General features: G+C 35.7%; 1 protein-coding gene across 1 annotated transcript in view; it reads left to right on the forward strand.

Annotated features, from left to right (window-relative positions):
• Positions 1 to 10,482: 10,482 nt before the first annotated feature.
• LOC118270376 (homeobox protein BarH-like 1b) overlaps positions 10,483 to 15,626 on the forward strand; it is a 58,021-nt gene continuing 52,877 nt past the window's right edge. Inside the window, exon 1 of the mRNA XM_035585950.2 lies at positions 10,483 to 11,144. Coding sequence (XP_035441843.1) covers positions 10,622 to 11,144 — 523 coding nt within the window. The 5' untranslated portion in view covers positions 10,483 to 10,621. The remainder of the gene's footprint in view (positions 11,145 to 15,626) is intronic.

A 15,626-nucleotide genomic window follows, 5' to 3' on the forward strand; every position in this document is an offset into this window, starting at 1 on the left:
GGCCTCCTATAAGACCGTGGTATCACTCTGGTCAAGCCAGCCACACACTTTTTCAAAGAGTGGGAGAGCCAGAACCAGTAGAATAATACTATTAAATTCCAAACTCCATGTCATTACGTACATAAGTAATATGTAGATATGTAAGTATTGTTAAAACTAAAACCAATTCAACCAAACCAGGGCCCGAAACCAACCTTACCAGCATTACCTTAGATCATTTCTTTCTCAAGGCCTCGCAACGCTGTCAAAAAAATATGTCCCCCGATAATATCTCTATCATAAATGTAATAGAGTCACAATTACCCATTGATCCTGGCGCAGAACAAGTCTATCTATCAGGGCATATAATGGCGGCACTCAATGCAGTACATCGGACACGGGTAATTAAACCGACACATATTGTTATGGAGTGGTGGCAACGTGTTTGGAGGATGGGAGGACTGGTATGGGACTGTTTTCGGTGATGTTAATGAGGTTGTTTTGATTTTGAGGTTAGGAAGTTAGGGGCAAGTTTTCTTCTTAAAAATGTATGTTAATGACAGCAATAACGTTATTACACACAAACATTTTTGTCATTTCGACTCGAATGAAAAGTTTCGAGTTTCTTAATTTAATAAGAATTCCGAACATTATATTAATTTACTTGTTAAAGTGTATGTTTCCAGACTAGTACAACCTATCGACATTTTTAAGTCATGATTATGAAGGCGTGCTTCTTCTTGGCTGCATCTACCGGGAGTAATAGTCGGCAAACGTCCACAAGTTCCAACGCAAAGCATAAATAAATGGCGAAACCTACAAACTTGAATGTCTCGTATTTGGTACCTACACAGAATTTAAAAATCCATACCAAAGTTGAATACCAAGAATACTAAATCATAAATATAGCTTCTAAAATATGTATCCCGCCCAAAATCGACGTCACCCTTGTGATCGAAACATCTGCAGGGCGACAATACAAATGATTAGCCACGTCGTCGGCGAGCCCATCGCTTTGTCGCACGACTTGACGTGTCACCACCGATGTCACCCGATGTCACACGACGTCACCCGAACTTTGACGAACTGTGACGACGATTGACGATCTTCGGATTATTGATACCGATGATGAATGTATGTATCAATTAACCAAAAGATGTCTTCGGTCGTCGGAAAGCTTAGTATCTAGACACACGGCAGTGTGTCCGCCAAGTTCGAGCAAAAAAACCGACACACCGGCCGTGGGTTATATTACACGAACCATTTCGGGCCAAGTTCGACCCACCTATAACTCAAAATATATTTTATCTACGCATATGAAATTTCTAGTATCTGTTGAGAGCTAGTACTTATCTAAAATACAAAATTTCATTAATGTACCTATTGTAGGTCTTGAGATATTGACGTCAGAAAATCGCTATTTTTACTATACACTCACTGACTGACTCACTCATCAAAAACCTAGACCACTTCCAATGGTCGTATTGACTTGAAATTTGGCATGGAGGTAGGTCTTTAGGTCAAGGTAAAGGAAAAAATCTGAAAATGGCCAAGTGTGAGTCGGTTTTAAAAATAATGAAGGTGTAAATTCATACCCCTAAGGAACTAAAACAAAAAAAATATCTATATCTTCCAATGGTCGTACCGACCTAAAATTCGTTACGAAGGTTTGTATTTAGTCAAAGTAAAGTAAAATAAGAAAAAAAGAAAATAAACCTTACAAAAATAAATGAAATCCCACCCAAAACATAAATGTGAAAGGACCCAAGTTCGATAATATTGGTGACTGGGCTTCTCCTATAAAAGTTGTGAGATCTCTTTTAAGCCTTTACCAAGTTCCATACACAGACCTCAGTTAAAAATGATATAACTTGGCAAGTTTTAATAGAAAATTATATACTTGACTCATTGCGTTTAGTAGGTTTATAAAAAAGTGTGTGAAAACTTGCCAACTTGTTATATCATTTTTAACTGAGGTCTGTGTATGGAACTTGGTACTTATTTAGATCTCACTTCTTTTATAGGAGTTACAGCGGTTTGAGATTATCCTGGCGGATATGTCCCATTGATGTTTTAAGTATCATTACATCGAAAACTATTCCAAATACCAAGCTGATGACTATTTCAGAGGATTTCTAATACAATACTCAATTTACTAAAATTATTTCCATTGCAAAACAATCACTCCATGTAGTTTGTACTAGTCTTGATTAAAAATGTTTTATATAAGGTTTGAAACTTAATTAAAAGTACGTTATAAAGTCATAGAACCTAGAAAAGGCAACATAATCTAATCTTCATAGCTCACAATTCAATACATAAAAGGTTTATGAGTTTGCCGAACGACACAGAAGGGTGGAGGTGGCTGTTGTTGGCACGACACACTACTTCAACAGTATGAAAGATAGTTAGGATTTCATACTGTTATGTTTTAGCGGTGTTATTTTGAGAAACGACGTCTTTTTGATAGAATCAGGGGCAAACGAGCTGTCTGGTCACCACCTAATGGTAAGCGATCAACGCCACTAATGGACACCCGTAACACCAGAGAAGTTACAGGTGCGTTTGCCGGCCTTTTAAAAAGGAATACGCTCTATTCTTGATATAGAAACTGGAATAAAAAGACAACACAGGTCTATTACTTACTTTACTGATATTTTTACAAGTCTGTTTAGGGAACAGTGAGTAAAGTTCCCTAAGATAGGCAAAAGTAGATCCTCTAGGAAAATACTTAATAATACTATACCCAATCTAGACTGGGACTAGCGGACTACCGGGGCTCTGGCTCGTAAAGCAGGAGCAGGAACGGGGTGGTTTTTAGTCAGTAAGAATCTGACACTCCCTTCTTCGATAGTCATACTTGTAATCACTTTACCAAGTATCAAAGTCAATGCATTTATTTTAATTAATCCTAAATTAGGCATTTTTGAACGTCAAACAATTATCAACCTAAAGGTTAAGAAATAAAAATAAATAAAAAAAATATTCCATCCATCCTATTCATACCTCCACTGTCGCAATAACAGAAGCAATCAGTTCAATTCAAACACACGTTTGTTTCCAATTCCCTGTAATACAGCGTTCCTAGGCCAGCTACCGTACTTGCAATATAAATGTAATTCATGCTGTGTTTACATCGATTTACTACTCGCCCGTAATTGATGCAACGGGAATCGATTTCGTTACCGTTTTAGTTTAAATGTATTACTGTGATTGATATTTTGTTTGTTTTCGTCTTTGGTTGTGGTTATTAATTTTGACGTACGATTTTGTGTTTGTAGTACTTACGACACACCCGTGAAAGTTATTTTAAGTGTCAAGTAACTAGATTCTCTTACTAATGTTTCTTTATGCTCGAATGTAACAATGACGAGGCTTCGGGACATCAGGAGCAAATAAGGAGACATGATCCTATGATTACCTTTAATACTATCTATACTACTAACTTACGCTGCTTATAAGGGCGAGGTGTCACAACACACTACAGTAAATTAAAATGCAAGGATTTTTCAAATATGAAATTTCAATTATAAAATCCCTTATATCTATTTAAAAGCTAAAGGGCTGAATTAGAATTTGGAGAGAGAAATCTCAATTTCAGATTCTACCTTTTGTTTAGAGCGACCTTTCCTAATAACTTTGTTACACCTAACTGTCAAAACATAACACTATCCAAAAACAAAAACGCCTTCTAAATTCAAACGCACAAAAAAACATTTATTTCCTGTTCCACCAGCCAGCACTTATAGTAATCGATTACTGGCCACACATCGCGTTATGAGTCGAACAAATAAAGACGTGTAATGACGAAATTGGGCCAATTTCAAAATAGGAACGTTAAACGTAATACACCCTTGCGGCTGTTTGTTTCCGTTGCCCTAATATTCTTTAAAAAAAAGTGTCGCCATAGACACCAATTTTAAAAGTTTGACATTTCAATCGAATGCGCTGTTTGAATTATTTTTTTAAGGTTTCCCATTCATCATAAGTAGGTATCTTAATTATTAAGAGAGAGCTATTCAATGTCTATTAATTTCCTAATCCCCACCTACACAGTTGATCAATTGATTTATAATTTTCTTTGCAAATCGAATCTGTCTTAATAGAAACCACTTTATCGTAATTCGAAACGCAATATGAATCAACAAAGCAGATGTATAATTAATTAAGAAATTTTAAATTTGAGACTAATGTAGAAATAAAATTATGGCGACAAAACCGTTTTCGAACAAGCTGTTTCACGCAACTTTGCGCAATATATTTTCTTACTTAATATTTCAGTCAAATTCATTAAACTTGTTTTTGTCTTCTTTATTTTTAATAGATCTACTTACCTAATTTAAATTTAAACACAAAAAATTGATTGAAATTACCTAATTCAAAAATCCATCATAGACAATGTTCGCGATCCGGAAAATTACATGCATTTTCCATGAATGATGATGATGATGATGAAACTTTTAACAGCTTCTTTAGGAATATTTGCCTACCTAATTTGTTATGGAATGATAGTCCTAAGTACTACCTTTGGAGGAAAATAATAGCAGGTATAGCTACCAAAGAGGAGTCGATGTTAATGTGAAATTGTGTAATTCGTGACAATATGATTTTTACTTAGGTTTTACGTTCTTAGGCAGATTTTTGGTATATTTTTATTGCTTTTTAAAATAAAGTATAAAAGGGTAAATCATTCAATATATGATTTCTCTCGCAGTATTGAAGAATTTAACATAGGTACGGAGAAAAGCTCGCTACTTAAAAATGTAGCTATCTAAAAGCAAACTTGAACGATTTGTAATTTTCATTAAATATTCCGCTACGAGTAAAATATTTCCATCAACAACCAAACCACTATACTATAATATTTCGTTTCCAAAAACGATTGGGAACTACATAATAATATAATGAAGTCGATCACCTATGCCTATTGTGCGGGAATTAGGCTCGTTCGTCTTAAGGCCACCCGCATTCGGGGCACGTCTGCTTATTACAATTTATGTGTTGAAACTAAATTAAGATGTGTCATAATGACCGCACCCGAAATTACCGACTATTTAGACGTGTTCCCGTTTACGTTCGTCGGTTTTGACCCGATTTTGGTTTATGAAATATTAGAGGTATTTTTTGGTTTATGTGAAATTTTTAAGGCCTGTTTTGAATTTGTTTAAAGTGGAGATCATAGGCATATTTTACATGGAAATAGATGAAGAGTTAGTTATCTATGGAGGTTCCTAAATATGCGCTGTAGTACTAATTAACTAAATTTTTATTCTACCATTATTGATCAGCATAACCCCTGAGTGTTGAAAAAGAGAGCTAATGTATGTACGTAAATTTATTTTTAAAACCCTAATATCATACTAATCACATCGATATTTTATTTTCATATTTCATAGACAAGACAAGACATGAGACATTTTCATATTTCAAGACCATAGATGAAACTAATACAACTTCCACAAAAATCATCCTGTAGGGTCAAAACCACCCACAATAACGCGCAACCCAATGCCGTGCCTACGGGTACTAGAGACCCTAATGACATACAACGCAATACAGCCGGGGGTTAGCTTCCGTTATCAATTTGAACCAAATAGTTCGCCACCTCTAACGACAGGGTACCAATGGAGACGTCATTCATTAAAATTGGGGTATTTTTTTTTATAATTGCTGGCTGAATGCGATTCCAAATTTGAAATATAAATGGCAACCGCAGATGGTGGGTTTGGTTTGTGTTTAAGTTTTTTTTTTTTGATTTCCGTGTTTGTATTTCCTTGTAAGTGAAGTGACTTTTGAGCTTTTGATAATGTAGAATTGTTAGGTACTTAATATACTTATTGTATAAGAAAATTGGAAATATCTAGTATCTAGGTTAGGTTAACTACATGCCATTAAACACTCTTTCGGATTAACATATTTATAGATTAAAAACCTGCGACTCCCAGGCCTTGCTTAAACTATAAAAGCTATAAAACTTTTCTCCACATTTTACTCACCTTTACTGCGTTATCTCCCAAAGCCACCACGATCCAGGTTCTATATTCTGGGTTTGTTTAGACCTATACAGGAGGCATATATATGTACAAAAAAATCAACTTTTATACTTTAAGAAAGATCTGAGAGTTCGGGCTCTATTACATGCTATTACTCATATTTTTCATAACCTGTAATGTTGTGCTTAGAGTTTATCTACTATATGCGTAAAACATGAATTACACGAAGTACCTTACATATTTTTTTCTAAGAACTTTCCTTGCCCTAGAACAGACTCCTTAGTACCAACCTACTCACTTACAAGTTATTATTTCCCCACTTCCATTGGTACAAATACAAAGAGTTTCTAATGATGTGTACACAGGAGATGGAAGCAAGAAAACAAGTGAACAGCGGACGTAATTTGTGAACATTAGCACTAGACGGTAACCGTTCGCGCGAATATGCTGGGAAATGGGCGGGGAAGTAGTGGTAGCTAAGAATGAAATTGTTTTCTCTAGTCGAGGATATCCTGTTATTTAAAGTGTTTTGTGTGAGGTTCCTGGAAGATTTGTTTACTTAGTAGTTCGTATTGGTACCTATACAGCGGGGATGGCGCACATATTGGCGTACCTACCTACTTACTTTGAAGAAGATGTGTTTGTAGGTGTGCCATCAAATAATTTTTACTTTTTATATTATTACAAGCAGTGGGCAAAACTCTCCACTGAGTGGAGCCCACTCAACGTCAACAGACGTCGCGACAGGCCCAGAAAGAGGACGAACTTGACACCTACGACAAGGATTGGCCGCAGAAAGCTCTGCACAGAGAGGAGTGAAAGAAGGGTCTTTGCTCTGAACTAGGACAATCACGGCTAAAAATAAAATAAGGCGCGCTTACCACCAGCAGCTAGGTACGTAGGTGCTACTTAGTACCTAAATTAATACGTTACCTATAAAGCTAATGCTTTAATATATTCCACCTTTTTAAGTGATATGATAATTCATAAATCATAAAGAATATATTATGATTTATTTGAAAAGGATTCGTAACTTCACTTGTTGAAGTCACATTGATTACTTAGGTACTTTACTATGTACTTAGTCTCAGTACGAACTCAATGGTCATGATGATTGTGAAACCATACATTACATTGTATCTGTGGTTTCTAGGAAATACTAAGGTAAGTAAGTACCTACTTGTAGTCTCTGTGCCCAGATAATGTCTCGATGGTGACTCATACATAATGGGTTGCTTTCGTTGTGTTTCGTTGTGTGAGTGAGGTTAGCCTAGGCCGTATTATCCTCCTTATCCCCGATTCCCCAACAACCTTTAAATTCGTAACCCGCAATAGGCCAGCAACGCACTTGTAATGTCTCTGGTGTTTTGGGTGTCCATGGGTGGCGGCAATTGCTTACCATCAGGTGAAGCGTCTCGTTTACCGGTTTATACCATAAAAAAATGGGTGGATTACTTGATAAGTCGCGAAATAGTATTGTGTTTCGAGAATTAATATACATTGATGGTAAGCAAGTACTGTATTAAATTCACCGAGGGAAGTGGAAATTATCTCTCAGTCTTTTCATGCATGCTCGTCGGTTAATGGGTAGGTATAGCGACATAGTATAAGTATAAATTTTATTACCTACTTTATCTTCCAAATGTCACAACCCTCAAAAGCCTAAACCCCAAAAGGCTGGCAATGCAACTCCTCTGATGAAGCGGGTGTCCACTGTCCATGTCCATCAGATGACTTGTCTGCTGGTTTACCATCCATAAGATTCCTACATAACTAAATCACTGTATCACATAATTTACACCTGTTTTCATCATACAGCTCTTTATACTTCTCTTCTTCTTAATATTTATGTATAAAGTAAATACAGTTTATTTTGGTTAGATCAAACAAAAACATCAGTAGGTATTTATTCGTTCATCCGTGACGGACACCGCCATTAATCCATTAGGTTGACAAAAAATACTTTCGTGTCTAAGTAGGTAAAGGCACTCACGCATCAAATATTATTCCAGGAATACCTCAAAACGGAGAGCTAATGGAAATTAATGTTAATACAAACCTAAGTACTTATTCCGATTAACCGATACAGATAAAAGGGCATTTTCCTATAATAACTCTATAAAGTCAACTTATCTACCTATTACGAAAAACTAATTCAATCTAAAACACAACCTACTATAGATAATAGACAAAAATAATACCACAGCACAAATATAATAATAGAAAAATATCAATAATTGCTCAGTTAATACTATCAATGTGTATGGCGGCGGAAATCGAAGCTGATTGGTCGGTGTGCGCGGGAAAGCGCGCAATATGGCGTCGGTTCCGGTCGCGCGTTTATGGGAAATAATGTCGGAACTAATAACATGGATTAAACTGTTGAAATGTTTGTTTTATTGATTGTTTTTGTTCGTTCATTATGTTTATTGAGATATTAAAATGATTATTCGATTTTATTACTTGCTCTTTGTTTGTGTGTGGGGTAAAATTGAAATGGATTTCGATTTGTCACAAATATTGCTAATGGAATAGGTAATTGCTGAAATTAGGTAAATGTGTATGTATACCCATGCAGTGTTTGCAGAAGCAATATTTAAATAATTATTTGTTATAACTAACCCGTCTAATAAAATTACTGAAGTATGTTTTATCAAAATATGTTAAATGAGAAAGAACGGTCATTTCTACATTTAAGATTCATTCTTATTTGAATAATAAACAAATATATAACACGGGCAAACTGGTGAACAAATATAGGTGAATAAACCTTTAGCTGTTGCCGACCTATGAGATAAAACAATTTGATTGTAATGCTTAATTACATCTGTCACGGTTCACGGTGATGCTAATCAACTGCCAAATTAAGTATTTGTTTGATTTTTCCTCTATTATTGACTTTTTTCGGTAATGGGTAAATAAACGTAAAGTTTATTGAAGAAGTTTAGAATTAAAATCAACCCACTAAATACTTTAATAATACAAGTCTCACATCCCATTAAAATATGGATATGCATATAAAGCGATTCAAACTTTGATAAATCAGGCAGAAATTGAATTTCATTCCTTTATAGAAAAACATACAAGAGAATACAGTAATCTTTGAATTTAAGAACCCCATAATACGGATTCTTTCCAAGAATAGGTAGGAAATCTAATTTATTTTATACCTATCAGTATAATGCCCGAAACGAATAAAAAGCAATATCACACTTACCCCAACCCTAAAAAATACAAGGCTGAATGGAAGCCAGTCAGTGCCCCGTTAAAAAAATAAACTCAATGTCAAATTAGATTAATTTTTCCACACCGGTCACCCCAAAGGGCGCAGTGCGTGACGTTTCGAGCAAAGTAAACAAAAATGGCCGCCAATAATAACGGTGTGATGGTGTAGGTATTTCCATTTTATAAGAAGTAGGTACCTATCTACTGTTTTGGACTCAAAATATGTAGGTACCTAATTTCAAGTTGGAGATAAAATTATGGAGATTATTCCTGAGAGACAGTTACTTACTGTGGTGCCTACTTAAGTAGTTAATGAAGGGAAACTATAGATACTAGGTACATTTTGTTATTTTAGATTTTGTGCTATACCTAATCGAAAATCTCAGAATTTTGCTTCAGCAAAAAAAAATTATGTTTTTTTCGAAATCAATTTTATTTTGCATTGTGGGTATTTTAACCTTAATATTAAATCTACAGACTGAGACAGAAAATCTACAACCTAATAAGAAATTACAAAATTATAAAAAAATACAAACTACTTACACATTTTTTTTAAGTTATTAAAAAAATAAAGAATACCTAAAAATATTTTAAAATAAAAATAAGGCAATAAAAGAAACAACAGCGATCGATAAGAGACACTATCAAGAAGTCATAACTACCTGGTAGATCTGTCCACAGAACACCTACATCGGGAAATAAAAAGCAATAACTATCTCATAATGACACTTCAGTGAGTTTAATTGTCAAGTCAATTGCAGTGTCAAGTCGCAGTTAATATCAGACCGGCAGAGACATCACAAGGAAAATCAAATAGCAATTTAATGGAACACCTGTAAAATTCCCTCCAATAAGCAGTTTGTGGAGCCAACGACTGTTGTCGGCGTGGACGAAGCCGAGTTTAGACAATTAACCGATGAACTATAAATGAAGGAAAGTGGCAATTTCTCCAGTGACAAATGTCGGCCTTATCGACGCTAAATAATGGAGCGAGTAGTTAGACTCGCGTCTTCATCCCGGTAATTAACCGGCGTCTCCCCCCCCCCAACCCCGCGCCGGGCGCCGCGTCCACCCGCGCACCTAAATTAATCACACCACGAATCTCGCCCCCCAATCCAGGTCCGGATTAAAAAGTTTTATTGGAGAGGCAAGTGTGACACTCCGGCGCGCCTCACCAGCCCACACTAGCCAATCGCAGTCCACCCGCAATAAAATGCCCTGCTCCCATTCGCCGCAGCCTAATGGGCCACGCCCTCGTTCACCGCCCGAGCCAGGGCTGTCACCCGCCACGTCAGTTGAACGAGGCGCGTCGAGCCGTCAGCCGTATCTCGTGTTAGCTTCATGTTTTTGTGAGATAAACACTATCAACTGAACGTTCCGAAATATTTTGTGACTGTTGTGTGATGGATCTGTGAACTGAGAAAATGGAGGAGGAGTCGATGTCGGGACACAGCTGTTCTGAGGACGATATTAGTGTTGGTCGGCCATCGCCGGCGCCGTCGCGATCTCCTTCACCTCACGATTATTTTAGACCGCTGAAGCGCTTGAAGATGGCTTCGGAGCCAGCAGAGGAAAGACGAGGGGACGGTGTGAAGAGTTTTTCGATTTTGGACATTTTATCTCACAGTCCGCGCACTCCGCCGCGTATAGTGCGTCCGTGGGATGCGTCAGGGTTCGAGAGGTTGCAGCGGCTGCAGCGGTTGGCTGGTGCTGCGTTGCTGGATGGAGAAAGATGGAGATTGGCGGCTCTGGGGCTGCTGAGGCCGAGAGATATGGCGCCAGCTGAGTGCTGTGACTCTGCCTCCGAGAGATCCTCGTCTGCGTCGGACTGCTGCTCGGAGCCCCGGCGAGCGCCGCAGCAGGGCTCGGCAGCACCACACACTCCTCTCGATGCACTGTTCCACATGACTAGCAAGACGTTCGAAGCCAATAATCCTGACAATGGAGGTAGGTTCCTTTTGTTTACACACTCATTTAAATGGCCAATTTGAACATTAAAAGGAAAAAATTGATTGCGTGACGATTTTTTTTTATTCTTTGCTATGTTTAGCATAGGTTTTTGATCAACAGGAACAATACTAACTCTGATTTAACGGATCCATTACTAGATTAAAATACATATTGGCAGCACTTTTTGCTAACGGAAAAGAAATAAAATGCACATGAGCTTTTTCCAATTTTTTATGGTGACAGAAAGTGGACGACATTTTTCTGTTAATGTTTTGATGGTTTTTTTTTTTATTTTGAACCGAGTTTTTAACACATATTTTTTGTTATTATTTATGGACGGTATAAATCTCGGGAAACATTTTTCCAACCAGATGAAAACTGTTGGTCTTTAATATTTCTATAAATTATTTTTCTGAACATGAAGTCCATTGAACGAAGTTTTCCTATAAAGATACAGTAGAAAAATACATACAATCATAAAAAATTGGAAAATTTTAACTAAGTACTTACTGCTAATTATTACAACAAATTACTTTCAATATTTCACGATACAGCCAATTTCATCTATCAGTTGAGATTCGATTTATTACACTTCTTCCTATCATTAATTATCATAATTAAACAAACGTTAATTACGACTTATATTTATAGCAAAATGAGTATAAATCAGTTGCATAAATAAACTAAACATTGCCTCGTCCATTTTGGCACGGGACGTTATTGCCCGGCCCGGATTCGAACTCGAATCGGTCGGTTGCAATGCTGATGTATTGTTTATAAGCGGATTAATTGCACTAATTAGCATCATTGAGGACTAATTGGCTGGTCATCAGTCACTTGTGCTAATTTTAATGGCAACTCTAAGTTCCATGGCTAAACGAATCTTGAAAATGTCTAGTCTATCATTTTTGAGATTGCGTTTTCTATTGTATTCTTTCTCTTTGAGAATTTAATTTTGCCTAACACCATAGAAGTTCTATTGTATTGGTGATACGTTTGCTTGTTTGCAAAAAAATACTATTTAAGAGTAGTTTAATGAAATTCTAAGTATATTTATATACTGCGGGCTACCTAGCGCTTTTACCGGGGCTCCGGCTCGAAAAGCAGGAGTAGAAATGAGGTGGTTTTTAGTCAGTAAGAGTCTGACATTCCCTCTCACCTCGCCCAAGGCGGAAGAAGTCATTGGATGATTTCCATTTTAAAAAAAGGACATATTTTGAATACATTGAAAACTTAAAAAAGTCCTATCATTTTAATCTAGAACGTTAAGAAACAAAGTAGGTAATAACCAGAAGCATTCCTTTTGGATGGTCGAAAAGCATAAAACAAAATATAAACGATTTTTTATATACTTTTTTATTCAACCTGTAAAACAAATAGCTAAGTGTGTATGTATACTTAAACCACTTCAGTTAAATAATGCTTTATTTATTCGTTTTTGATTGAAATGTCATTAGCGATGAGTAAATCCTATTCCAGTTAATATGTATTTGATGATTGTAAAATACTTGTGCGCCATACTTCGGGGTATACCAACGAATTATTTGTATTTCAGTGGCCATGTTTGTACCTAACTTATTACCTAGGTATAAGCCAAATGTCAGGTCGGCTTGCTATTGGAGAAAATTATGTCTTGTAGTGGACGGAAATCTACTGATAATGACTTGATGATGTTGGCCCTAGAGTCTCCTGTGGACAATTTATCTACTGTAGACAAATACTCTCCTGTGAACAATGTCTCTACTGTAGACAATATTATGAATGAACAAAGGTATTTTTTGCGATTATACAATAATAAATTCTCTACAAATTTTACTAAGTATTAGCCGAATTTGCTTAATCCTAACCTGGGAAACGATAATTGCGCTTACGACAACGCGACCGACAGATTTTTATTCTTATGCAATGTAAAGATTAATAAAAGCTACGGATAGATAGATACCATAATATGTTTAACTGCCAACATAAAAACAAAAGAAAATACCCGTTTAATTAATATTTGAAAATTAGTTTTTACCGTTAATCGGAATTTCATAACAAATATATGTTTTTAAGAGTTATAATTGGTTATAAACCTAAATAGGTTTAGTGACAATCGTTTCAACATCTTTATTTAAAGTTATTTAGCTATCACGTTAATAACTTAGGTAATTATTCTCACGAAAATAAAAGATAATAATATTAAAGTAATAACGCATAACGTTTTGTTTTGATCTTTTTATGTTTTTAATTGTTCAAACAGTTATTTATCCAACGTTTTCCTATTTACTTGGGTAATTTAATTGTAGTTAGTTTTAGAAAACTTAGATTTTCAATAGCTACATGAATTGTATTTTTTTATTTATAACTTAAAAATACCTAACAAGAAAATAAGAACAAACTTAGATCGTCGAAAAAAAGGAATCCTCATCGCAGTCGTGAGTTAGGATACTTTACAAAGATATTGTAAAGAGGCTGGTTGACGCTTCAGAATACTTATCTTTTGTCCGAAGGTCTGGCTACTACCAATTTGAATTGTTGAATTGGGCACCCTACCTTACATAAGTAGTTCTACATTTACACATAATAAGGTACTGTCTGCTCCTTCAGATAGTAATAAAGCGTGATGATATTCATATTATATTAAACCTAGATTAGACATAAAAAATATGACCTGAAATATCTTACTACTATAAAAAATTCTTTAAAAAAACTATGATTCAACAACGTTGTCCCAAAATCCCACAAGCCAACACGAAATCAACAATGCAATATCAATTTAACCATAGACAGCTATCGATGAAGACGTCGCTTCGACAAACACAAGTGTTATGCCGAAATAGATGATTGTGTTATGATTACAGAGCGGCGGCTTGTAATTGAATGATCCCTGAACCGAACGCGCCCGCGCCCTGTCATTAGTGAGCGTCAACTTTTTGTTTTTTAATTTGTCTTTGGTATTAATGAATCTGCGAAGGTTGTAATCGTTTTCGAAATAATCTTTGTGACGTAATGTTATATTGTCTATTGTGTTCATCTAGTAATGTAGTAGGTACTTAATCATAGGAGCATTAATATTGCAGAATCAGTACCTACATCATTATATAAGTGAATACAACAAAATACCACACATTTTTCTAAAATATTCACAAGCATCATTAGTAAAACTCATGACACAACAGAATAACTTCAAAAGACGTCCACAGTTACCACAGAGCCCCTTGTAATCCAATTTACCCCAAATGCATTTTAAATTAACGCCCATTCACTAATAACGAACGCTATTTATGAGAATTAACCACTTAATGCAGCAACAGAACAAATCAATGAGCTCTTAAAGACCCCCAAAGTATCAAACATCATTCACCAAGCGATCCTTTTCGAAAAACTCTATACACTAATTTACACGGACATTGCAAAAAAGCTATTGTGCTGGCACAAAAGAAGACATCACTACGATTAACAGGCGAAAGAAAAAAAAACGCTTCGAAATTCGAAATAGAAAAGGCGGGAATTGTCTATGCTCCATATGTTACGAGATTAACATGTAACAAAATGGTCATTTGTCATTGGCAACACTGAGCGCTTGATTGAGGAAGTCATTTCTTGTGTATGAACGGAAATAATATTTTTTTACACATCCCCTGTTCACTGCGGGACATTAGAACACTTGGGTAATGCTTATATGATTATTAGAGAGTTATATGAATGCGTATCTTATGAGATAGATACGTGATAATTATGAGGATGTGGAAGCTCTTCTTTTGTAGAGAGTTTAATGCTTATAAGGTTTCTTTGTAGCGTAATAAAACGTAAGAAAAATAGTGGCCTGTCATCAATGTAGATAATATAAGAAAGCTATTTCAAGAAGCTCAGCCTAGCTTTAGAAATGATTAGGTATACAAAAGTAAGGTTCTAATTCGCACACGCTTTAGTTGTGTCTATGTTTAAAACACACCTTCTTATGAAACTAGCCGTTATGCATCAAATATTTCTCCGCACCGTTATCCATAGTCAATGTATTGTAAAACTTTGATACTCTCTTTAAAACAACTCATAATTGTTTTCCTCTAATAAATACCTGCCTATCATTCAATTTTGAAAACATTTACATAATACGATGATCGTTCGACTCGACTTCTTATCTAAACCAGAATAATTCAATTCAATTTCTACATTTCAAATTGCGACCTCACTGGTAATTTTCAATCCAAAAATGTGTAATTATTCGGCAGCTAGGTACGTATCTATACGATATTGTTCTGCGACTAGTGATTGTGTACAAAATCGAGCCACCCTACAAGGTCGTAATAATGATAATGCGTAGATTTACCGTAGTAAATAACCAGATTCCAGTACATAAGTATACATAATACAAACGTTGGTATATATTGTAACATTAGAGTTATTACTGAGATGCAATCTAAACTACTGCTGATTGCTATATTTACGATTGTACCTACTAATGTTATGTATGTACTTGTAATTATGTACATAATG

Source organism: Spodoptera frugiperda, chromosome 13 (assembly GCF_023101765.2).
Source record: "Spodoptera frugiperda isolate SF20-4 chromosome 13, AGI-APGP_CSIRO_Sfru_2.0, whole genome shotgun sequence".
NCBI classification, from domain to species: Eukaryota; Metazoa; Arthropoda; class Insecta; order Lepidoptera; family Noctuidae; genus Spodoptera; species Spodoptera frugiperda.